The sequence below is a fragment of the Excalfactoria chinensis genome, chromosome 12 (genome assembly GCF_039878825.1).
Source record: "Excalfactoria chinensis isolate bCotChi1 chromosome 12, bCotChi1.hap2, whole genome shotgun sequence".
Lineage (NCBI taxonomy): Eukaryota > Metazoa > Chordata > Aves > Galliformes > Phasianidae > Excalfactoria > Excalfactoria chinensis.
In genome coordinates, this window is record NC_092836.1 from 5,675,054 (window position 1) to 5,699,822 (window position 24,769).

At 45.6% G+C, this 24,769-nt stretch overlaps 1 protein-coding gene across 1 annotated transcript in view; it reads left to right on the top strand.

Moving 5' to 3' along the window:
• Positions 1 to 24,769, top strand: part of LRIG1 (leucine rich repeats and immunoglobulin like domains 1) — a 75,966-nt gene that overhangs the window by 37,192 nt on the left and 14,005 nt on the right. Inside the window, exons 4-8 of the mRNA XM_072346995.1 lie at positions 12,271 to 12,408; positions 13,430 to 13,573; positions 15,782 to 15,925; positions 16,859 to 17,002; positions 21,492 to 21,635. Coding sequence (XP_072203096.1) covers positions 12,271 to 12,408; positions 13,430 to 13,573; positions 15,782 to 15,925; positions 16,859 to 17,002; positions 21,492 to 21,635 — 714 coding nt within the window. The remainder of the gene's footprint in view (positions 1 to 12,270; positions 12,409 to 13,429; positions 13,574 to 15,781; positions 15,926 to 16,858; positions 17,003 to 21,491; positions 21,636 to 24,769) is intronic.

Here is a 24,769-nt window from a genome sequence, read left to right on the forward strand (position 1 = left end):
GTAATGAAAGAGGGCTCTGCATTGTTCCATCTGGGTGTCAGGGTGGAGAGGGGTCGTTCTGCAGCCAGAAATTCTGTATCAGGAGCCATGTTTCCATCGGAATTGCATAGTTCAGATTTTTCTTCTTTCCTCTGGAGTGTTGGGAATTCCACCGTCCTCCTGGTTAATATGGATTGTTAACATGAATCTTGTATGCCTAACTTTAGCTTTAACTTATATTGCAACTTGTCAGACCTTTGTACCTGATTAGCTGACTGAAGATCACTAACGTGGCAGAACTGGGATCATACAGTTGATCTCCTTCTGAAACTGTTGCCATTTGCTTTCTTACGAGAATGCTTTGGAAGCAACTGTTACTTCAGTGCTGTTTGCGCTGCTTCTCTGCTGTTATCCAATGAGATTTGCAAAGCCTCTTTGTAAAGATCTGTGTGGTCTGTGGGATATTTAGAAGTGCAGTTGTGCTTTAATCCAGGACAAACATGTCCTGCTCTGTTAGCTTGAACTGTTGATTGGAGCCAAAAATTATCAAGCCAATGTGCCCTCATTTCCACAAGCTTTTGACCAGGAGCTGAGGTGTTGATGTGTGACTCTAGTTCTTTGATTTTCAAATTAAGATTGTGAAGATTTGATTGAGTATCGGGAGAACTGCTGCTTTGCTTTAATTCTTGGCTGTGTGGTAGCTGCTCTGGGACCCACAGAGAAAGTGGTACTGTTTATAGAATACAGCTCAAGTCTGTACATGAAATGTGAGTTCACTTGCATGTTTTTGACTAGGTCAGAGTTTAAGTTTCTATGTAAGTGATGTTGAAAGTTGGCAGGTTCAATCTTAAAGAAACTGAGGACGAAATGAACACACCAGTATGTTTGAAGCCTTAGGGGACTGTTGTGGCCTGCAATCCTGCTATACTAATTGCTGCACAAATGAAACAACTGCCAGGACCCCTGAGAGAATTAGTGTGCGAGTCATCTTTGCTGGAGTGATAAAAAATATTAATTAGAAATGAGGAGAATACTCTGTTAATTCCATCTTTGTCACAGCAAGCAGTTTTATACTGCTAAGCACAAAATGTAGGTGACTCAGATGAAGCCATGAGAGAGATTGGTTGAAGTCATTGGGCTCTGCATGTGTGCAGGACTTCTCCGGCAGCTCGGCAAGCCAACTGCCTGTCTTCATGCACGGGATGTGCACAAAGAGGGCTTTCCCTGGTGAGCAGGGCAAAGTGGTGTGTGCAGATGTAGATCCATCAGCATGAGCAGATTTACCATCTGTCGCGCTTGCTTCAGTTCTCACTTGTGTCTACAGGGACCAGTTCTCCAGTGTTTATTTAGGCAGTTCTTCTCATAGGTTGGAGGGAGACTTCTTCCTGAGGATTTTGTCTGCACTACGGGCTGCACTACTCAGCTTCTATTTTTGAATGTGAACATATTGATGTGGAAAGGTGACTAGAAAGAATGCTGACAGCCAGGATGTTCGGTATGCAAGCAACGTGCAGGCGTAAGATATTCTCATACTCACCTCTTACGTTTGCTTTGCTCAGAGTTTATGGCAAGGCTCTGGTGTGTAAAGTCTGCTTGCTTTTGAGGCCAAAGACTGCAAGAGTCTTTCCCAGTGGAGGAAATTCTTGTTAATCGTGTGCTCCCATGCACCAGGAGAAACACTGTTTTGACTTCTCATTTGGGCTGTTGGAACTGTTGTAAATCATTTGCATGTCCTAGTCGAGCTCTCCAATCCAATGTGTATAGAATCAGCAAAGGATCCAAGGCTATTTCAGAGAAGTGAGTAATCATTTCTTCTAGAAAAGGTGTTAGAAAGGAAGCACTTGCTCCTCAGACTCAACAAGAGAGTGTCAGAAAGCAATCTGGGCACATGCTGAGCAATGTGAAAAGTAGCCAGAGGGAAAAGATAGTGAGCCCTGAACTTCTCCTGCAGAGAGGGAATTGCTGTGAGCTCAGCTAGGTGTGCTCTGATGTCTGTGTGTTGCTTAGCTGGCTGTGCTTGCTGAGTGCTCCTTCTGGAGGAAGAAGACCCAAGCAGTCTGTTGGAACGGGATGTGAGATTAAGAGCTGAAATACTGGACTGATATCTTTCTTGTGTGTGTGTGGTGTTCCATGTATTCATGACAACCAAAGTCCAAGTAAGATTGGGTGGTCCTGATTCCTCCTGGCCAAAGAGTGGGCATTGCCCTAGAGCTGATGCAACTCATGAGCACAAAGCATCTTCTGGCGTTGTCTGAGGGCAGGTGTGTGACATGCACACTGCTTAAGGTGGTTTCCGACTTCTGTCCCTCTGCAGACCAAGCTTAGATTAGTTATTAAGGTTATTCGTGACCATGATCTTTTGTTAAGGACACTATGAAAAACAGCCTCATATTTGAACCTCAGAATAGCCCAAACTTGCTACTATTAATATCTGTGGTAGATAGGCTGTCTCATTTAATGGCATATGGTAAATAAAGCACATGCCTCCAGAGGCAATTCCTTTGTTAGTCTTCACAGGCTGAATAGATTTCAGTCATAAATAACTTGCTGAGATAAGAGTTTTTTAGCATGTTGAACTTTTCTGCCTGAAAAAAAAAGTGCTGGAAACCGATGTAGTTTGCTCAGGGGTGAGTAGAAGCAAAGTTGCAAGTGCAATAAAAACAGTTAAAGTCATCTATTCATGTAGATTGCTTTATCCGTTTCTTTTTTTCCCCAAAAGTTTTAAACTGATGCAGCTTTTTGACAAAATTGCACAATGTCAGGAAACTATCAATGTGTTACAGTTTCCATGGTTTCTACCTTTCCCAGTTTGTCCTCTGTATCACTCTATATGTGTCCAGCCATTTGTCCTGGTTCTTAGATCAGTGATGCTTGTTCAGAGCACTGTCTCCTCCCTGCCATACCACCCCCTTCCCTGCAGTTGCCACAAACAGATGCCTAATGAGAAGGAAGAGTAGGGGTCAAACTCTGATTTACTGTTCTTATTTTATTGAAGTGTGGTGCCATTAGTGCTCTCTCAAAATCCATTGTGTTTATCTTCAAGTATGTTGGAAGGCTTGAGACCAGGCAGTGTCTTTTAGTTCCTTTGCGTATAACAAGGCTAAAACTATTTCAGCAAAGGTGTTAGAAATGAATGTGGTTCAAAGCTCAGTGAGTAAAAGCATCAGTTTTGCCATTTACCTTCTGCTCCGTACGATGCTTAGCACTTCCATCATTGCTTCCACTGGCACCATTAGGAATAGAGCATAATTCAGAGTAAGGAAATGCTTGAGTAAACAGCATTCACTAAAATGTGGACTTGTCGTGTCTAGATTGGAAAACATTAGCAAAGAATCTTTAGAAAGCTAACTTCAGCTGAATAGGAGCAGATTACATGTTGGGTTTTATGGTGTTTTAAACCTATATTGAATTCCCCAAATAATTGCAGAGACGAACAACAGAGATGGTTTTAAAAGTTATGATCTTGGTGTTGTAAAACAGCTGTGCTGGTGGTAGGAGAAGAGGTTAAGGGAGATGGGGAAATGATCGGTTGTACCTTTAGATGAAATGGTTTCCTAAGAAGCCCCCTTCCCTTCCACGTGTGCAAACTGCTCACTCGGTAATAGGAATTCCGTGTGAATATTGATCAGGAGCGAGTGGCTGGGTGAGTGCATGTTCTGCCTGTCTCAAACCATTTAACATTCAATTGCACATTGGGGAAAATAGCAGAAGTAGATGGAGAAAAAGAGATGAGTTGATGGCAACAGAAAGGCTCTCTAAAGGCTCTCAGAAAGGCTTACTGTCTTTAGATTGCAAATACCACCTTCTCCCATCCTGTCTGTACTGCAGGTAGTGCTGCATGAAGGCAGTTGCTGAATGGGAAGGAGAGAGAGGGGAAAAGGGTCTGTACTTCCTCTAGGATTTAGGAGCCCTTGAAAAGAACAGCCTTTGGAGGCCTTACTGAAGTTCTTTGCCCACAGATTTTGTTCTTGAGACAGCCTTCTTCCTTTTCAGGATGTGAGAAACGGGATAATTAAACTGCCCTATTAAAGGGGTTTGAAGAACTTAGTAAGAGGTGACAAATGCTTTTGCCTTTGACCAGTGATTTTACAACATCTACTCTGTAGAAGCTTGAACAGATAGTGTTTTACATCAGCCTGGCTTGCTTTAGCACAATGGCAGTCCTGCTTCAGGGATCAAATCTTCTGTTCCCTGCATCTTGAGACCTTGTTCTGCAGTTTCCTGAAGCCATCCTCAACATGCTTTATTAATAACAAGGTGCCTAGAGAGCTGTTTTTGTTGTGAACTTGACCATTGCTTTTACACGTAGGAACGACTCCTTCTTATAGGCTGAACAGTCTCATCTGAGTGCAGCTCCCCAGTGCAGCCTGCCCGGAGGCTATCTGTGCTCTGGCGACCTTGCTGACAAGAGAGATAAGCCCTTTCAACAGAGCACAAGTGTGTGTCATGTTGGAACAGACTAGCCAGCCAGCCTATCTACATCTCCCAAGTGCTAACAGGAGCTCGTTTGTCCAATCAGAAATGCTTGTTTCTGTAACTGCTGCCTTCTGTCAGGGTCTGCTGCAAATATCATTAGACTTCTGAGAGTTTCATGGTCTGAGGAGTAGATAGAGACTCGAGTATATTGTCCTTTATTCTAAGTAGCTGCCTCAGTGTCAGGGTTTTAGAACCGTGCTCCTATCAGAGATGGGAGAAGCCTGTGGCATATTCTGGCAATGTTCAGGCACACGCAGTGTGTGCTATCAAGGAGTCTGCTTGTAATTACACGTTGGATTAATGTCCCAGCACTACGGGCAGAATCATTACATTTGGTTTGCGCTTAAATTGCTTCTCCACTTGTGTATTTTCCCCTCGTCACTCCTGTGGAGAGACAAAAGCAAAACAAAGCCACCCACAGAACACATGCACTCACTAGGCTGTGGTGGATCTTCTTTGCTTTGATCATGTATTACACAAAGAGAAACTAAAATCAGCATCAGGATTTAAGGATAGAAGTGCCTACATGCCTTGTGATCCTGGACCCTATTGGCTTTCACATAAAGATGCTAACCATGTTAATTAGAAGCACAAAACATGCTTGCAGTGACAATGAAAAGAGGATGCTGCCTGCTTGGGAGTGAGACAGGGTAGCTGCCCTGGCTGCAGCTCTGTGAGTTACGTTTGCATCTTGTTGTGATTCTGCCTCTCCTTGTCACAAATCCCCCTTATCCTTCAGGGCAGCATTGAGGTTGTGGGGTAAGACAGCAGCCCTTCTGCTAGGTACCATACAAGTGTGGGCTGCTGGAGAGCAGGACCTCAACAGAGCACCAGTTTGGTGAGGTGGATGCCAGGTTTTCTCATGCCTTCAATTTCTGATAGAAAATTGCGTTTGGCTGGTAGATATCAGCAGCAAGAAAAAAGCCCTTGAGGGAAAAATGCATGAGGAAAAGCAACTATTGGAGCAAGAGACAAAAGCAGACCAAAGATATAAGGTGTATAGCATAAAAACAGTGACCTGACTGTCCTCTTCTAGTAACTGCAACTGAATGACCCCTTTCGAATGCTGATTGAGCATTTGAAGGGGTTTACAGAATAGCACAGCTGTGAGTTTTCACAAACTGCTTGTTTCCAAACCAGCCTTGGTAATGCCCAGTGGTGGTTCAGAGATGTTTGCTCTCAGTTACGGCAGAGAACAGGCCAAGATGCAGTGTATGCTGAGCAGCCCCTAGTGAGGGTCCCTCGCACCAGCCCTACAGGGTGCATCATCCTTTAGATGGATGCATGGGTGCACGCAGTGACTCTGAAGATCAATGCCAAGGTGTTTCAACTGCAAGCTACGGTCAGGGAGGAAAGGTGCTGTGGTATTAAGTTCATAAAAGGTCAAGGAAACTCCTTACAGAGGGGTTGTGACAGGCAATGAAAGATGCTTTACTCAGCTTTTCAAGGGATCTGTTCTCTTTGTGAATGCAACATTTAAAAAGCTTCTCTGGAGTATTATCATCACGCTGCATCAAGTATAACAAGAAGAGAGCGGAAAGACTCCAGTCCTTTTGGAACCACCCTGTTTGCTGATGGGGGGGACTGTGCCCATAACAGGGACTGTCTTGTCTTCAGAAATCTTAATTTGCTTTGATGTCATAACCGGTTGTGTAATCTGATGAGTAGATAAGGCAGCCTCTGTTTTAAAGATGACTGACTTCTGGTCCTGCCTGTCCTGCACATTTTACTCTACTAATGGATTGAGCGGTGAAAGCTTAGGAAGTTGCGTATTGCAAAATGTATCCAAAATCTTACGGTGGCAAGTCAAAGCCTAGTGAGAATCCATGCAGATCAAGGAAGGTAGACAGCTTCTTTAAAATTACATCACTTACCTCAGTGGGTCTGACACACAGCGTACAGTTCTCTAACAAGTCAGAAAGTTTACATAAACACTGCCAGTTTGAAAATATCCTGAGAGAATGCTTCGTTCTGAATGTGGCTTTTTGGTTACATTAGCAGAAAGGTTTTGCTTCATGCAGACACTGCTGAACCTAAGAGGAGTCCTTAATGAATGTTCCAGGTCCAGCTTTCAGAAAGCACACTTGGTCTCTGCCAAGTCCTTATCCATGTGGTTGCTTCATGAGCCATGAGAATGTGCCTTGTTGCATTCGGGTACCCAGGGCCTGAGGATGCTTTGAGCCTGTACTTGACCTACACCAGTCAGTGGTTGCAGTCTGTCAGGATGAGGCAGATGAGCTTGGTGCTGTGGGCAGCCACAAAGTAGCCTTTAATGGTGTGAGAAGTTAGCCCTTGGAGTCATGCTAGTCTCACATGAATACTCCTGTTGACTGCAGTGAAACTGTTAGTGTGAATAACGGTTTGCTTGTGGGAATAAGGAGTTCATAACCCAGGCCTTTGTAATGTTACTGGATTGCAGTTGGCTGATGCTCCTGGATACAAGGGGCTGAATGAGCAAATCCAATCTCCCAGCCTGCTGTCTGACTGAGCACCCATGACCTGCAGGATAGATCAGGGTTACCATTTCCTTAAAGGATGCAAATCATAGCATTGGTTTTAAAGCCGGTGTGTGTCTGGGCCCTTGTATGGCTGTGGGTGCTTTTCTTGGTGCTTGCCCATCCTAAAGCACTGACACAGGCTGAGAGCATTGCTGTGCCCTGCAAAGGCCTGGTTCTGAAGGAGAAGTTGGGAGAGGAAAGATCCTAACATCCAGACAGAGCATGTGAGCCTTTAAGGGAAGGTTGGGATACCTGTAAAAGTTGTGCTGTTTTTCCCCTCTCTTTTTGTGGCTGCTTGGCCTGCTGCTGCTCTGCTCTTGCGCAGGCAGCCAGCACCTGAACAAACAGAGCTGGATCTGTGGCAGCCTGGGTCCCTGCCAGGATTCCTCAGGGAAGGAGTGATTCAGAGCATCTGAGAAAAGTGGGGGCTGCTGCAGGCATCCTTGCTTCCTGCCCAAAGAATAACCCATGCAGTGCTACTTTGAAAAGAAAGTAGGGCTGCTCCCTTAAGCAAATACAGCATGTGTTAGGCTGTATAGAAACGTGCATTCTTGTAATGGTACCAAATCTTGAGCCTCGCAGATGATGCTGGCAAAGGCTGAGATGACAGTGCAATGTCAGACAGTCTTTTCAGAGCAGCTGGGAAGCCTGAAGGCTGACGTGCTTTGGGCAGTTCAGACTTGCAGGGAAGGTCTCATGCACAGATTTCTAGCTTGTCACCTGCGTGGCAGATAATTTAAGGTGCTAAGAAACCCGTACCTTAAATCTTCCTCTTTTCCATGAGTATCAGTGTGAGCAGGAGGGCAGGTAACTCCAGGCCTGGGCTAGTCACAGTTTGTGTGAACCATCTTGTCTTACTGTAGTTTTGATCTCCCTTCTGGCCGTGCCCTGTCTGACACTGAGCCTGGCATGTCCTGCAGTAGCACACCTGTATCTTTCTGGCTCTGCCACTGGTTTGTTCTTTAGTACCTTCCCCATATGAAAGTATTAACCAAACCCTGTGCGTCTCAACCTCGTGTTTTCAGTCCTATGATCTCTCTCATATTCTGACTTTGAAAATGTGCTCACACATTAATAGAACCCTACCCGAGGAGCGGAACCTCTTTTGAAGCTTGGTTTTATTCTTGATGCCTATAACAGGTGTCGGTTTTAATAGGTTTGCTGTATTAAGGCTTTCTTTTTTTCACCGAGCCCCGCCAGCTCTGTAAGCTGACACTGCACGAAGGCTGAGCATGTGCCTTCTCCCTGCCTCCAGCCTCACTTCACACCCCGCATTTGTGCTGTAAGTCAAGCTTAGTGGAAAGCAGGAGGTTTTGTGCTGCTGTATCTAAGTCGGTTGGAGCAGAGTCACTCACACATTCCCATCTGAGGGGCTGCTTGCTTTGCTTTTCTGCTGTCAGCTTTCTAATGGGCAGCTGCTGAATGGAAAATAGTGTGGCTCTGACAACAGAGCGTGTTTGCACTGCTCTCTGCATCGATCTCCCAGAAGTAGTGTGAAGCCACAGTCTAAACTAAACTGATCGGTGTATTCCAAGGGATGGGCTTGCTGTAAGGAGGAAGGTAAATTCATCTCCTATTAGATCGAGTGGAAAATGTTTCACAGCCTGTTTATCAAATAAATATTCACTAAGACGCTCTGAACTTGGAAACCCACTGGGATTAAAGTGTAACTTTACCTCTAAAATACAAGCTGGGATTCCTGAAAATGCTGTGAGCTTTTGACTTCGTGCCACCTGTTGTTTTCCTGCCGCCCCCTTCAGCTCCCTCCTGGCTCAGAGCAAACCCAAACATGCTTTACTGCACTGGACCACTCTGCTTGTTTTTGTGCCTCCGAGCAGCCTGGAGAAGAGCAGAGCGATCATTTGCTTCCTGATGAGCCCCACGTGGGCTCAGTTCAGTGAAGGGCTGGCTGAGTTCAGTCCAAATCTGTAATCCTGAGGACTCTACTGGAGAGCTGTGCAAAGCTGCAGCATCTTGGGGTGCTGGTGGGGTAAGTGGTGCTGCGTGGGGGTTGGTGCCCCCTGCACTCACCTTTCTGTTTGCAGCTGGAACTTGTGCTGCATACAGTGCTAAAGCCATCCAGCACTGACTGCCAGTTACCTTCATACAGCACCGCCATCTGCTTCAGCTGCAAATGGGACGTCTCCAGGAGTGAGGGTGGAATACGGCTATTATTGGAGCTGCCCTCCTCATCTGTGAGCAAACCCAGATGGGCTCCTTAGTCCCTGGCGTTTATTTTTCACTTGAGCTACTTTTACTCCAGATCCTTTCTCAGTCAGGGCAGCTTGCAGCATCTTAGTCTGCCAGTGTGTTCCAGTGCAGATGGATAACCCAGTGGCAGAAAGGGGTTAAGCAACTTGTCCAAGGCAGATGAGTTGGTGCCAGAGCTTCGAATAGAAACTAAGAGCCTTGGCTCATACTCCTGGCTCTTATTGCTCAATCTCTCTTTGAAGCCTTGTCATCTTACACTCTGAAGCTAATGCTGGCTAAAGAGAAGCAGGGAAATTTGTTTCCAAGCTGTGATACCTGAGAAGAAGGGGAGTGGGGAGAGGAAAAGACACCTGGAGGCAGATTGGATGTGGAAGCAGCAGTAATTTCTGCTTTAAAGCCTGGTTCAGCAATTGGTACTAAAATCTGATCTGCCACCTTTGAAGCCATGGAAGTGTAAACTAAGGAGCTGGTCAGTACAGACTCAGCCCTTCTCCAGTTGGTGCTAAAGGAGAGAGGCGGTCATAGCTTTGTTACTTGTCTTTTTTTTCCTATCAAATCCCCTCGTGGTGGGATTGGGGAACAAGGGATGACAAACTGAAAGAAAGCAAGTAGCTACAGGAAGGGTTAAATCACCTTTTAGCTCTTCCTGAAAGAACAAAAAATGTAATCAAGGCTAGTAAAAGGTTTGGCCAATGTTGCATTCGTATCACATGCTTTGTATAGGAAAAGTCAGTGGGGCTGGTTTTGTTTGAAGAGAGCGCAGTGCTTTGCAGCAAACTGTCTGACATTCCCCAGCTGGGGCTGGCCAGGATGCTGCTTGGAGCTGAGCACTCTGTTTGGAGCCAACCCATGTTTGAAGGAGATGGAGAGAGGCAGAGAACGAAGGCTGGTTTATTCCTGCGTGAAGTAACGCATCCATCTCATCTGCCAGCTGTAGCACGAAAAAAGCAAGATGCAAATGGACAGAAGGCACCTGGAAGCTGCAAACATGGCTCGACAAATACAGTTCTTTTCTGCCTTTTTCTTCCTTCCTGAAACTCCGTCCTTTGGGAAGGGCTGGGAGCTCTGGCAGGCAGACTGGATATATGTTGAGTAACTGAAGCACAGAAATATTAATACTCCAAAAAAATAACATTGGCTTCTGAAGAGCATTTCATGTCCAAACTCACTTGGTGCTCTCACTCCCTTATAGACTTAGCTGCCCTGCACAGGAATTGTCAGGTAATTTATAGATTCTTCATGTTCATTTGTACAAGCCTTCATTTCCTGTTAATTTACAGCCAGATTCAACTCAGCCATCACAGCCCAGATGAGATCAGAGTTGAACTCGGAGCCACTGCTTCAGCAGAACTCCAGAGAGCATGCTGGGGGTTTGCTTTCACTTAGCTCTGCTCTGAGGTACTTCCCTGAAGCAGGTCACACGTTCTCATTTATTGCACTCTTATTTTGGGTAGGAAAAAAGATTGAAATATTTGAACTTGCCCTTTTTGCGTATTGAGGCCTTGCAACATAAACTAGTCCTGCTGGAAATCTCCCTTAGCCACGTGTTTGGTTTATGGTGGTCACAGAAATGTGGATCTAGTGAGTTTTCCTTTATTTCAATTGTACTATTAACAAATTCACTGCAGCTCTGTTCCGCTGTGTGCTGTGGATGTGAAAATTCACACGTCCTCCTTCCTTGCCGTAAAGGAATACGGTCAGTTGGGTAGCAGCCACATCGCTGCCTTTTCTACAGCTGGTGTGCCCATAACCCGTGCGCTCACCATCTGGGGACATAAGTTATGACTTCTCTTTGATTTTCCTGGGGCCTTTTTGCACCATGTTAGCAGAGCATTGCTCTAGCAGTGTAAAATTTGTCCTTAATGACTTTGTGAGCCTGCGCTGCATTAACTAAGGGGCATTTCAGCCTTTCAGTCAAAGCAGCGTTTCTGTGAGATTCTGGGGAGCTGGTCCATTGCCACGTGCTGTGGGTGTTTCCTTCTGAGGGAGAGGCTCTTTGCAAGGGGCTTGTGAAGGTACATGGGACAGCCTGAGCAGGGCTGAGGCAGGAGGAGAGCGGCTCCCCGGTGCCTCGAAGGCTCTGCCAGGTTCACGGGGCAGGGGTGGATTTCAGGGAGCTGATGCTTTGCCAGGAGAGCTGGGGCATCCCGGTTTGCATTCAGGAGTGCGTTCACTGGCAGCTGGCTGTGCAGCAGGGAGGCAGCCTGATCAAGCCATGGTACTTGTCAGAACCCACTCTGCTATCTCTTATTATTCAGCAAGTTCTCAAGTGTCTGGTGAGCGTCTCTGTTTGGAGTGCCTCGCTCTCAGCCTTGCCAGGAATATCAATGACTGGTCTAAATTCACATCAGGCATGCGCTCTGCTTCTTGTGACTAATGCACCACGTATTTATTTTTTAATTGGTTACTGTTCTCTCCACTGATTCAGACCGGAAAGAAACCAGAGGAAAGGACAGGGGATTTTTTGCTAGGCCTTGTTGAGTCCAGATGAAGTCTAGAGGAATTGGACTGTTTGGTGGCTGTGGAAATCCCAAGGACAGCTCGCAGTATTTTCTCTAAAGAAAAGCATTAGATGGAATCCTTCAATCAGTGCTGCTGATGAGGCAGCAAATGCAGGTGGTTGTTACCGGGTCTACTTCCATAGTCAGTGCCTGGGCTAAGCACACGGTGCTGCAGTCACCCTGATGGTGCACTGGGTCAAAGGCAGTGAAAGATGAGGAAATGTTTGCAAGAACGAGCCCTCATTCAGTGTTCCTGTGTATTACAGATCACTGTAATGTAGTTCAGTGCTGAGTGCTTTCAGAAAGGTCCTTAGGAATTAGAGAAGCAATATTTTGTAACTTCTCCTGAGATCCTTTATATCTGTGTTTCCGCTGTAGATAGCTCTGTGCAAAGCACTGGCAGTAACAGAGAAAGTGTCCAGAAACCTCCAATTGTATGTGCCCCACTCCTCCTAGTTGTAGGGACAACGTGGGGGTTAGGGAAGTTATCTCCTATGATACATGCTGAAGGTGTCCTTCCAACCTTCAGCTCAGTAGCCGACCTGCTGCAGCTTCAGATGTTAAGAGAACTCAATTGTCTCCATTTCTCCTCCTGACCGTTTCAGACATCACAACAGGATCCGCAGCATTGAAGCAAGTCAACTGAAGCCCTACGTTGCCCTGGAAACGTTGGACCTGAGTTTCAATGACATCACGGAAATCCGAAACGGCTGCTTTCCACAGGGACTTCACATAAAGGAGCTGTGAGTTTCTCTGGTTGGGAACAGCTTTTGTTGAGTTACCACAGCAGAGAAAAGGGCCTCAAACCTCTTCTTTTAAAAGGAGGGAAAGGAATGACACAGAAAGCATGGGCTTAATTGTAAGTTTTTTAAGTGCAAAGGAGAATGGGATTGTCCCCACTGTGGGGTTATTTATTGGGCTTTTTGGATTTGTTTTCTAATATACCCGTAAAGAACACAGAATGCTGTTTGTGTTGCATGGGAATCTCACAGCAAAGGAAAGTTATAGCATATCCATCGGGTGTGGGTGTCTTTTTGCTAAAGACCTAGAAGCTAGAGCTGCTGTGCAGGGCAGTATCTTCCTCAGTGTCCTGTTGCTTCCCAGATCAGCCCGTTTGCACCTGGAAGAGGGGCAGGAAGAAGGATTATTTTGTAATTGCAGTAAATGTGGCTACTGAACATTAAGAACAGAAATTGCTCCTTACTTATTTGATGTAAGCAGGAGGTGAAGCAGATTAATGCCCTCCCTACAGAGCCTTTTCCCTAGTCTAAAAAGCTGTTTTAAGTACCTTTGAAAAGCTGCAAACAGATCTGTTTGCATTAAAGTTTGCACAGAAGCTTCTGCCCTGCTTGTAAGGAGATAGAAGAGGGTATGTGTTATACCCAATGTTTGTCTTTTGACCTGTAGGACCAGCCTCTGTGGGCAAGAGGAGGGTCCCAAGTAAGAAAGAGCCCTGGGACAGATGCTGAGGGAAGAATCTTAAGAGATGGGGAATGGTTGGAGTCACCTTGCAATGCAGTATTCTCTAGTTTCTGCCTTCTGCTCCAAACTTTCTGAAGTAGGAGGGTATAGAGGAGGCCTCAGAGATGGCACAGCACATCTCCACCTTTGTTGTGTGGCTCTGGGAAAGGCACTGTGCTTCTTGTGCAGCCAGAAACCCAAACCACCTCTGTCATTCCACCAGCCTGTCTGGAGAGCAACTAAATGCCAATAAAAGGAGATTTCTGACAGGACTGTTCATTTTTCTGCTGTGATTTATTGCAGCTACCTGGGGAGCAACAGAATCAGCACCCTGGAGCCTGGTGCTTTTGATAGTCTGTCACGGTCCCTGCTAACACTTCGTCTGAGTAAAAACAGGATCACTCAGCTTCCTGTCAAGGCATTCAGGCTGCCCAGGCTGACACAACTGTGAGTAGAAATGTGTGCTTTAATTAAGCTTCTTTATGGAGACAAAATGTCCCTGGGGATACGTGCACCAAATGTCACCCTTCCTCACCTGCTGTCTGTAAAACTCAGAACGTACTGCTCAGAACTCTTCTGGCAGCACATGCTGGGAGAGGGTTCGTTTTTTTTCCTCTTAACTCCTGGCTTCTCGGGCCATTCTCTTGATGGAGTGAGAAGGGATGGATGCCGCAGTGAGCAGCAGCATCTTGTGCAGTGACAGCATAGAACAAATCTGTTCCCTTGAAAACTGCTGGTGTCTGTGCTGCAAGTGAGACTTGGAAGATGTGTCTGTTGTGAGTGACAGAGCTCAGCCACCACATTAGGTTTTCAAGACCACACAGGTATCTTTATGTGGCAATAAAAAAGCAATGACGGAAGGTCGTTAAACTGTGCGGTGGTATTTGGGCAGAGAAAATAACACTCTAGATGAGTTAACACACACATCGTTATTGTCCTGCTTGCAGCCTGCATGGCAGGAGCTGCATGGAGACGCATGGACATCTGCAGCTATAAATATGCTTTATGGCGAATAGCAGCTTTAATGGGTGAACTTTTCCCATTTGCTTTTTCTGCTGGAAGAATGGTCCCTGCCCGAGGCCTCATGCAGTTTTTCCATCACATTTGATAGGTGAAAGTTCAGCCTCTGTCTGTTAACAAAAGCTCCACAAAGGCTGTTGGAACTCACACCTCTACACGGCAACCTTTTAACTGAGAGCCAGGTCCTTCAGATGGGCTAATTGAATGGATGTGCATTAATGCTTGCATATGTGTAGAATTCACTGTCAGTTTGGGATTGTGTAGCACAGCAGCATCTTAAGAGTCTGTTGCCTCTCAGTTAGAAGTTGCTCTCCGTTAGCTGAGAGCTTGCAATATGCTGTGTTTGCACTGTGTGCAAAAGTGTAATAAACTGAAGGTCAGCTCAGTCTGTGTTTTCACTGAAATTCAGAGTGATTGGTTTTCTTAGACTCATAAGACAGTCTCACAGCTAGTTGTTTACCCTATAGATAAACAGGAATGAATAGCAATTTATACAGACTGGATGTGTTGTAGAATCTGTTGTGTACAGTTCTTTTTCTGGCCAAGCTTTGCTCAGCAATAGTCTAGGAAGTGTATTCATGCAGCAGTCCTTAGGACTGAAAGCTTCCTAGTCGCTTACTTGACTTTAATTACTCTCAATTTCAATGCAACTTCAGCACTGTTATTTTAATGCAGTTGAAAAGTAAGCTTGAAGTTCCCATCTTCCTCCTTTTTCCAAAACAATTTCTGACATTGTAACCTTCCTCGTTTTGTTCAACACAAACACTGAACAGGGAGGCCACCTTGGATCAATCCGTTTGAGCAGCTCTGTCTACGATGCACTGTGTCAGTGAAGTTCTGTACTGATGTTATGGTAGAAGAATTTCACCTGGCGTGTCTGATAGTGCACAATGCTGTTCCACATGGGTTGGTGAAGAGTGCTGTGGTGATGTTTGGATCATTATTCTGGGGGTAAAGAAAAAGAAAGTATTCCCAAGTCTTTGAGTTTCCCCTCATTCAGTGGAGAAAAAGAAGAGGAAATTTAATGAAGCAAGCTGAAGATTTTTGTATAGGTGGAATACTAAGACTGCCTTATTACTGGAAACAACTTGTTCCAGTCTTTATTAGTTTCTCCTAACAGGGGGGGAAAAAGAAAAACAGGATTTTTTTTTTAAGGGAACTGAGAGCTTTCTTTTCTAACTTTGCCATAAAACTTCCACTCGTTCTTCATACAGCACCCATTTGTTTGGGAGGGCGTTTTTACAGGGCCGTTAAAAAGTCCTGCAGAACCCTGGATTGTAAGGAAGAAAATGCTGATGTTTCATTGTGTTTGTTCAAATGGTGTGAAAGCTGGTGAAAAGGATAAATGGCTGAAAAGATCTTCAGAGAAAAGAGGGTTGAAGAAGAATTGCAGCCCCCGTCTCTGTTATTTCTCTGTAGTGAGAGTCTGTCCCAGGGTGAGTTTGTTTAACAGATGACACCCAGCTGACTTCCCAGGCTAGCTCTGGGATTGAAAGTTTCCGGTGTGCTTTGCTCTCTCCTGGGAACTGTTGATGGAAGAGTTGTTGGCATTGCTGTCCCCATTGTCTGCTGCACAGATGATTTTGTGAGAAAGGACTGGGATTTAATATACTTGTTTGGCTTTGGCAATTTTAGGGAGCTGAACCGGAATCGCATCCGCCTGATTGAAGGCCTGACGTTCCAGGGACTGGACAGCCTGGAAGTCCTGAAACTCCAGCGCAACAACATCAGCAAACTGACTGATGGAGCTTTCTGGGGGCTGGCCAAGATGCAAGTTCTGTAAGTTGGAAAGCTACATTCTTTTCTCTCAGACAGTCTAGACCTCACCTGTTAACGTGTTCTTCTATTTAGCAGAGACCTGTGGGCACTGGTGCCGGTCTTCATGTTTCTTTTCGTGTCCTGCATGAAAAGATCTCTGCAATGCTGCAACAGCCTTTGTTTGACCCACTGTTTACTCATTGCTCTGCTAGGTGTTCAGTAAAAAATCCTGTCTTTCAAGCTGTGGCAGTATTCCTTTGTAAGCTTACCAGTTAGAATGTTCATAAGTTCTCAATTGGGCTTTAAATAAAAGTTCATCTGGCTCCTGTACATTTCTTTCAACTGATACATGGAAACTATGTGTTGCAGACCTGATTATTCTGCCTCTGGGGAAACCTAGAAACTAAAGCTGGTTTAATCTCAGTGATGCGTTCTTTCCGTAGGAGAGAGCAAATAGAACAGTCATTGCAGAGAAATGCTTGAAACTTGCAATGTGATTGGCTTTCAAGTGTTTGTAAAGTCACAAGCGATCAAGGCAGTATGTTTGTGGAAGCTGCTGTCACACAACTGAGACTCTGCAAATACAAACTTGAATGGGATGCTTAGCCCAATTTACATGCAGTGGAGCATACCTCTGCAGTCACACCTCATTCTGGGCTTTAAGCCCTCAGAACATACCGGCTTGGCAGCTTGTGGCTGTGTGTTGATGGCAGAGAGCGTTCTGCCTTTGTACTGAGAGACTGTGTGGGGCTGCATATGGTAGAGGGCTTTGGGCTAAGTGAAGGCCTTACACCTTGTGTTGCTCTTGAATTTCTATCCCTTGCTTGCACAAGAAGTGCCTTCACTTGGGTGTATCCACATAGGTATGTAGAAATGTGTGCAGGAATAGCTAAAATACCAGCTCTTGTTGGAGATGCTGCACATCTGTCAATTCCTTCCAATTTTTTTCCACAGGCACCTGGATTATAACAGCCTGACAGAAGTAAACAGCGGCTCGCTCTATGGCCTTTCATCTCTCCACCAGCTTCACCTCAGTAACAACTCCATATCCCGCATCAACCCTGACGGCTGGAGCTTCTGTCAGAAGCTGCATGAGCTGTAAGTTGTTTCCCGCTGTGGTTGTTCAGTCAGAATGTGATGCTAATGTAATGCTGGCAGGCAAGGGGAGTAAGGACTCCACAGCTTCCACTGTATAGACACGTAGAAATGCAGGAACTGCAGCCTCGAAGCGATGCCCTTGTTATTCATGATGTTACAACCTTCGCAGTACCTCTTTAAAATACATCTGCACCAGAAATGAAGGTTAGAATTGACTGAAAGTACACAGTGCTGAAAAACCTGGAGAGTTTGTGACCTGTGGCTTACCAGGGCTTTTTATCTATCTAGTTGGGAGGCATGTGCTGCTTGTTGTGTGACTGTACAGCCTGAAGGAAGTTTTGCTTTGTCTTATTTACAAAGAACAGTCTTGTTTTTAGCTAGCAGAGATTTGTCTCTTTAAAGGCAGTTCTCCTTCTTTCTCCTATTTACACTTCACCCTTCCTGTCGGATTCGGTTGTTGAGAGGTAAATGCATTGGCTTTGCTCTCCTGAGATTTCCAGCTGTGAATATGGTCTCTTTGATAAATGAAAGGAACCCTTGCTGTTGCAGAAAGCCCCACAGAGTGTGTCTTTGGGGTCTGTGGCACTGCTTAATGCCTTTTTGAAGAGACACACATGGACGCTTGCAGTATTTACAGAAGTAGCTGTCATCCCCTCGGTGGGACTGTGGATAGATTCACTTTTTTCTCTGGAGGACTTGACACATGTGGTTAGTGGAACTGTAATTCATTCTGCTTGGTGCTCGGAAATCTCTTGTTAAATATTGTTAGGGATTCTCCTCCACCAAAGAGCACTGAGCTCGCTGTTTTCAGTGGCTTGCTCAGGATTCAGACTAGAGGTCTCTATCTGCCTATCCAGCTGTGAGTTCCTCATCTTTTGGATTTGGATTCAAAGTTAGCTGGTCCTGACACATGTGGTTCCACTAAGTTTAGAAGCTCTTGAATAAATATTGTTGCACGCTGACCAACTATGATATTCTGTTAAACCCGAATTATTCATTCAGATGTGGATTTTCCTTTTGGCACAGGGAGATATTTTTGTTGTTAGTTGAATACATATGTGATTGTTTAATCAACTAATTTTCCAAACTGTTGTGAAATTGTCCATGCCTGAAGGGTTCTTTTGCTTGGCCTGGTGCTGCAGACAGCTACATTTCCTTCATGTGCAGATCAGCAACTGATATTTTACTAGGTTAAGGTAGCATCGGTGTAGAAATCTTCAAGGCCAATGCATCAGAAACAGAACTGTGCTCTGCCCATGACCTGCCTAAATCTGAAGCATCAAAAAAGGGGAGTGTACATTTCTAAGGCACTCGGCTGGATCCCTGGAACAGCCAAATTTGGATTACTAAACTGCTGTAGTAATGGAGCTCTGGGAGCTTTTTGCTCTCAGAGATCCAATATCCAGCTGCTCTTTTGAAGCTCTATTTCAACATGAGTTCCAGTGGAATGGGTAAGTCCCATCTGCATTTTGCAGAGCTTACATCAGAGCTCCTTTAGGGAGAAACATGCTTGTCTCTTCTACCTCACATTGTCTTTGCAAACCCTTCAGGTTTAGCTGAGAAGTCGCACTTGGTGCTGGATCATTATATCTCCATTATGGATTGGGATCTCCTGCAGACATTGAGCTGTTCTGGCTCAGAGGCTCTCTGTTTCAGTAACCATGCAATCCACCGTGCCAGAAGGCTTCACTTGCTGTGGTGCAGAATGGAGCAGGTTTGGGAAAGGCCTGGTGGAGGTGGTAGGAGGCACTGAAGCATGCTGGGCCCGACAGGCAGGATTGCACTAGTGCGAGGCCAGAGATGACAGTGTTAGCTGAGATTGGGAAGGCGATTATGTGGGTGTTAGCACACATCTCTGCAAAATATTACAGGCTGTTGCAGGTGTTGCCTTTAGGGTAAAGCTGCTGCAAGAGAGCCATCAGATACTCATAACTGAAACTCCCACAGCAAAAGAGTGCTTGTAGGAGAGGTCTGCTCTGAAATTGAAGAGTGAGGAAAGGAAGGAGTAGATACACCTAAGCTGTCTCCGTGTGCTTCTTTGAATGTGTATGTCACACTCTTATTAAAAGATCCTTGTTTCCCCTATTGCTAAATCTACCGGGTTTCAGTTTTCAGCAAATACTGCTTGTGGTTGCACATGGAATCAATCTCAAAGCCCTTGACTGCAAAAAAAGAGAGTTGGCCAGACCTCCACTTATATGTGGTGAGGGAAGAGGAGATCACCTGAAGGATGAGCTGTCTGTCCTTCAGCTGTGGGGAAAGAATGTGACTTCAAGACTCTGGTTTCATATAAAAACTACCAAGAAAGGAGAGCACTCACCTTCTTGTGGGCGTGAGATGGGGCTGATTGTATTCACCAGTCAGGTGCTAAAGCAGCAATATGATGGAAAAATCCACTATGGGAACATAATGATTTCATCAGATGTAAACAATGAATTGGCTTCTGGGTCTTTTTCTTCAGAAAGATGAAGAAGTCTCACTTGTTACCTATCGTTCCATCAGTGGGAATGACATGAGTTAGGTATCCTGGTCCTGAACTGGCTGACAGCAGGAGCTGCAGCTGCACAACACGTTTCTGGTTAACTGCTTTGTGCATCTCTTCAGCGTGCTGCTTTTTGAGCCTCTCTCCCACTTCTGTGCCAGGCCAAAAGAGCCATATGGGCAAACCATTTCCATTTGTTAGCCGGTGATTTCCCACTGGTAGAGAGATGGGAAGGGGCAGCAGTGGGGGGACCTGCTGGCTTCTCTCAACCCAGATCATCCAAACCACCAAGGAGGGAAGCGTGCTTTTTTTTACAAATGGGCCTTTCCCACCGGAGGAAGCAGAGGCCTGATGTGCTGAAGGAGGCCACCAGCAGGTGCGTTCACTCCTGAAACCTTCCATCTGGCTGCAGCCATGGAGGGACCCTGCCGCCTGCTGCTGCCTGTCCGTCTTGAGGTGACGTCAGGAGGAAAGGATGGGAACACGCTTTCACCAGTTGCAGCAGGAACCTTCTGTGTAGAATCAAAAGGAAATATTTTCTTCCTCAGCCAGGTTTAGAATTACTTTTGAGCGCCTTTTTTTTTTTTTCTTCCTTTTCTTTTTTTAAAGCCAAATTCTTTAATCGCAGGTGAGGACATAATTTTGACCAGATGCCAGTTCTTCATAACTAACACTACAACTTCTTTAGGAATGTTGTCCCATACCTTCTTCAAACTCATTAATCTTCACTGATTTTATTCCAGAGCTTGCCCTCTGCCCGCTCACACAGCTAAGAGATAGACGGCTCATTGGCCAAGTAAATGACACTCTCGGTGCTTCAGAGCTTGTGCCCTTTTTTGCCTTAGGTTTTGGCTTCTCACTGATTTTTTTGTAAGCCTTAGACGCGTTTTCAAAGCAGGAAGGACTGGAAAAGGAATCTGGAGGCTTGGAACTCAGTGTGATGGGTTTTTTTGCCTGTACAATGAAGGATTTCAGTGCCTTGTACAAAGCAGCACTCCGCTTCTTTTGAGAAGTTAGCAGTCCAAAGCCCTACGGTTTCCAGAGGGACTTGTGCTCCCAAGCCACTATGGTATGTTCTACAATCCTATGCACTTTGTAGAGAGAGAAGCTTGGGAAAGAGTGAGTAGCAGGATGCATCTGAATACAGAAAGGAAGAATAAAACCAATGGGGAAATGAGGGGAGAAAAAAAAAAAGCAGCCCTCCAATATTAGTCACTTGTAAGTGGAGATGATTTCACAGAGACTCTGTGCTCCTTGACAGAGGGGAGCTGGGGGGAAGGCAGCTGGTCTGCAGCAGATACCTCCTTCCTGTGCATGAAAGGAAGCATTCAATTGCCTCGTGGTGAAATGCTTTTGGCTCTGGACTGGGGTGGAGCGGGCTGTGGAGACACCCACACCCAGGTGCCTGGGGCTTGCTGTGCACAAGTGCAGAACGATAAGGCACATCCTGAATATTGGAGTCTGGACGCTGCCAAGAGCACGTGTGAGCTTCCAAATCCTTCTGCTTGGCATTACTCTCCACCTCGCGGGGTGTAAGGAAGGGGGCTGCTTTGTCCTCAGAAGATATCCAAATAGAGTGAGGGCTGAGCACAGCCAGGACTGGTAGCTCTGGCTGATATCTGAGTGTTATGGAGTTAAACATTTGGGGCCTGAGGAGGTATGGTGCTGCCAGGCCCTAACTTGGAGACACAGTCCATGGAGAAAGAGTAGCTTCTTTTCCATGTAACTGGCAGCATCTGTGTTGGGTTATTGCTCTGATTCGTTTCTGGAGGAGTCTCACGCTGAAAAGACTTCCCCATAGAAGGGTGCCAAATGCCTGCTGCCCCATGGTATCGTTTGGGAATATTTGCAGGCTGCAGCGCTGTTTCCTAATCAAGCTGTTATGTATCCACCCAGCATACACTGCCTCTTGTGAGATAGTTGTGGGATGGGAGGCAGGCACTGGCTGGTGCAGAGGAGTTTGGAACAGGCTGGTTGGATGACAAGGGCTGTTGTTTTTCTCCTCAGAATACTCTCTTACAACAACCTCACCAGGCTGGATGAGGGAAGCTTGGCAGACCTCGGAGGACTGCATGTACTACGGCTGAGCCACAATTCCATCAATCATATTGCGGAAGGTGCCTTCAAGGGACTCAAAAACCTGCGTGTCCTGTAAGTTGCTCCTAGCTTGTTAGATAACACAACGCCTACCTTCCCTCCTCAGGTTGTGTTCTGCCAAACTGTTCTCCTTTGCAGTTTCTCTGGGCTCCCGCATCCTCAGCTGCAAACTCCCCTGCGGGCCGCTCTCTTGTGTTTACCCCATTAGTCAAGTTCGGTGAACTCACAGTTTTTACTGCAGTTAGGAGCATTGCAACTGGACTGCTCAGTGTTACAGAGTGCTTTCAGAGCAGAGGGCCCCAAAATAAAGGAACATGGGACAGGATCCTGAATGTAGCTCAGCTAAGCAAAAAATTTCTAAGGTTTTAGTTCAGCTAGCAGCAGAATTCTCTTGCTGTCATACTGACTTTAATTGAAGTTCTTAGAAAAGGAGTGTTTCTGTTGGCTCACTACGCTCAGAATCTGTGCAGAACAATTCCTTCCAGTAACAATGTTGGAAATGCAAATATCTCCCGTAAGTGTGCTGTTAAGTATTTGTGCTGCTGCATCTTCTTGGTGAAGATGGCATCGAGAAGGAAAAAGCAGTGGCAAAACAGATCCAGAGGTTGGGATCTGCTTATATGTCTGGATATCAAGAGTTTAACAACACTTGAAGCTTCACCCCAGCGTAGGGCTCAGCTGTGGCAGCAGGAAGCTGCTGAGGGTACGGACACACAGCTGAGCCTCCAGGCCACTTGTGTTCAGCAGGCTGACTTCCTTCTTTGATACTTCGTTCCTCCAGCAATCCATTACGGTCTGAGTAATTAAAATGAAATGGGAAGAGAGATCTCTTCCCTCTTTACAGTACTTTCTGCATCTCTCTCTTTTATTGAAGTTCACAGTGGAGGAAGTGACAGGAAAGTGAGTTTGGGTTTTGTTTGATTTTTTTTTCTTTTCCTTTTTTCTTGGAAACTTAAACGAAAGCCTTTCAGCCAGTGGGCATTCAGAAATGCCTTCTTTGAGGCAGCTGTCAGGACCGGAACTAAAGGTTTCCAAAGAGAAATGGAGGGAAGGGGAGCTGGCCTTCTCTTTGCTCTGCAGTGAATGTGGAGCCTCTTTTATGTTTAGGACCGAGGGGGGAGGAGGAGAAGGAGTGTGTGAGTGAGCTCTAATTTAATAAAGAGAAAGGCCTATTGGGTCCTGCACCTGGTGAAAAAGACCCGAGCATGCTTTAATTATGGCCCATTGTTGGGGAGCCTTTGGTGGGTGTGAAACTGCTGAAATGTGGAGCTATTCAAATAGAGGTCAGGCCCAGAGACCTTGCAGCACAATGATTAACAAGGCTGCTAGCATTCAAGCTCAGCCAGCCAGAAAGAATAGGAAATTGGCAACAGGGGCTGGGAGAGGAGCTGGAATACAAAGAGAGCAGGGCCAAAGTACCCCGCTCTTTCTTTCTTTTTTCTTTATTTTCACCCATTTGTGGAGAAGGGTTTTTTCCTCCTTTCTGACACTAAACCTTTGAGTTGTCTCTGGATGAACAAGCAATGCCGTTTTCTTTTTCCTTTTTCATGAAAACACAATGCGTGGCAGTCAATTAATAGAAGTGCATGTCAGAGGGTTCCTGTGGGCCGTTCCCACCCGGCTGTCTTTGCCATGGGAAAAGGTTTGCCGGTCCGAAGACCAGAAACCAGTGGTGGATCTGAACAGGAGAAGGGATTTGCCTTTAAGAAACAGACAAACAGAACAGCTGGCATCGGCTTGGCAAGCAGAGGGAAACTGTAGAAACTGTAGCTCCAGGAGGAGCTATTTGCCTCGTCCCACTTAGATAGCACGGAAACTGTCAGCACATCAAAGCATCTCTCCTGCAACTGTCCATACCCCACTGAGGTGTTGGGTTTGTATCCATCCCTTTGGCATCGGTGTACCCACAGATCTCTCTGACATCTGCAGTAATGCTGGCGGAGGGCAGCGTTCCCCAGGGACGGGGGTTCGGCTCTCACGCTGAAAGCAGCTGAGAAAGAGGAGTTGTGGCTTTGGGCCATCTCCTTGCACGTTGTTAATTCACACACCGAAGCCTGCAGCCAGCTTAGGTACTGAGCACAGCAATCTCAGCCCCATCCCGTGTGAATATTCCAACTGTGGAGTTATTATTCTTGTTCCTTTGTATGTTACTGCATGTCTGTGCCTTACAGCACAGTTACACTGTGATGCCTGTACCTGGCATTTGAAAGAATGCAGAAGGCTTTGTTTCAGAACTGTTTTTCTTTCTTGGTTTTGATATATTTAAACTGAGATTGATCTGATAATAGGCTTCAAAAGGTGCGAAAAGGGTACCTGAGGGTTCAGGGGGTTATCTGGATGATTTTGTTGGCTTTGTTGTTGGTTTTTTGCTAGGCTTTAAATCGGAGTGATGTAACAAAACCAACAGAGCCTATTTATTTTTTTCTTTCTTTTTACTTAGCGTTGGAAATGATAGATTTCTGTCTGTGTTGCCGGGTATTCAGTGCTAGCTGGAATTAAAGCGCAGGAGGGAAGGATTTTTAAGCAGGCTGTTTGAACAGCTTTTGTGGATCTTTCTGTTTGTTCTGTCTGCTTGTTTTTCTTCAGACCCCTTTGACTCTCATAATTGATGGTGAATTTGAAAGCCAAAAGAAGCTAAGGCTGGAAAAGGAATTCTAACTTTTCTTTTTTAATGGCTATACAGAGTTCGGCTTGCGCAATGATGACAGTGCTTTCCTTTGTTGAACTTTCAAGTTCATTGCCAGAAAAAAATGCAGCTTTGTAGAAAATACACCATCGTCTTCCTAAGATAAAGCTGTAAGCAAACTCGGGTAGGCATAGGAACAACCCCAAGTTACCTGGAGTCATGATAGCGGTATTTAAGGACAGCTGTTAAACCCTGGTTGTTCAGATTTAATCCATCCTCAGTCCTGGTGGAATTTCAATTGAGAGAGAAAGGGGAGCTGTACTTTCCTTTGCCTTTGGTGGGCACCATCCAAATGCGGTGAAGTTTCACCTTCAGAGACTTAGGTGCAGATGGGGGGGACTCAGTGCCTCATCTCTCAGTTCCCGTTGGTTCTTTCAGTTTACTTTTGGGACTGCATGTTTTTTGTTTGGTTTTCTGCTTGAATAACCAAATCAGAACAGAACTACACCCCACATGTTTAAAAAGTAGCTACTGGTTCAGAACTTGGGGGGGAAAGGAGGTT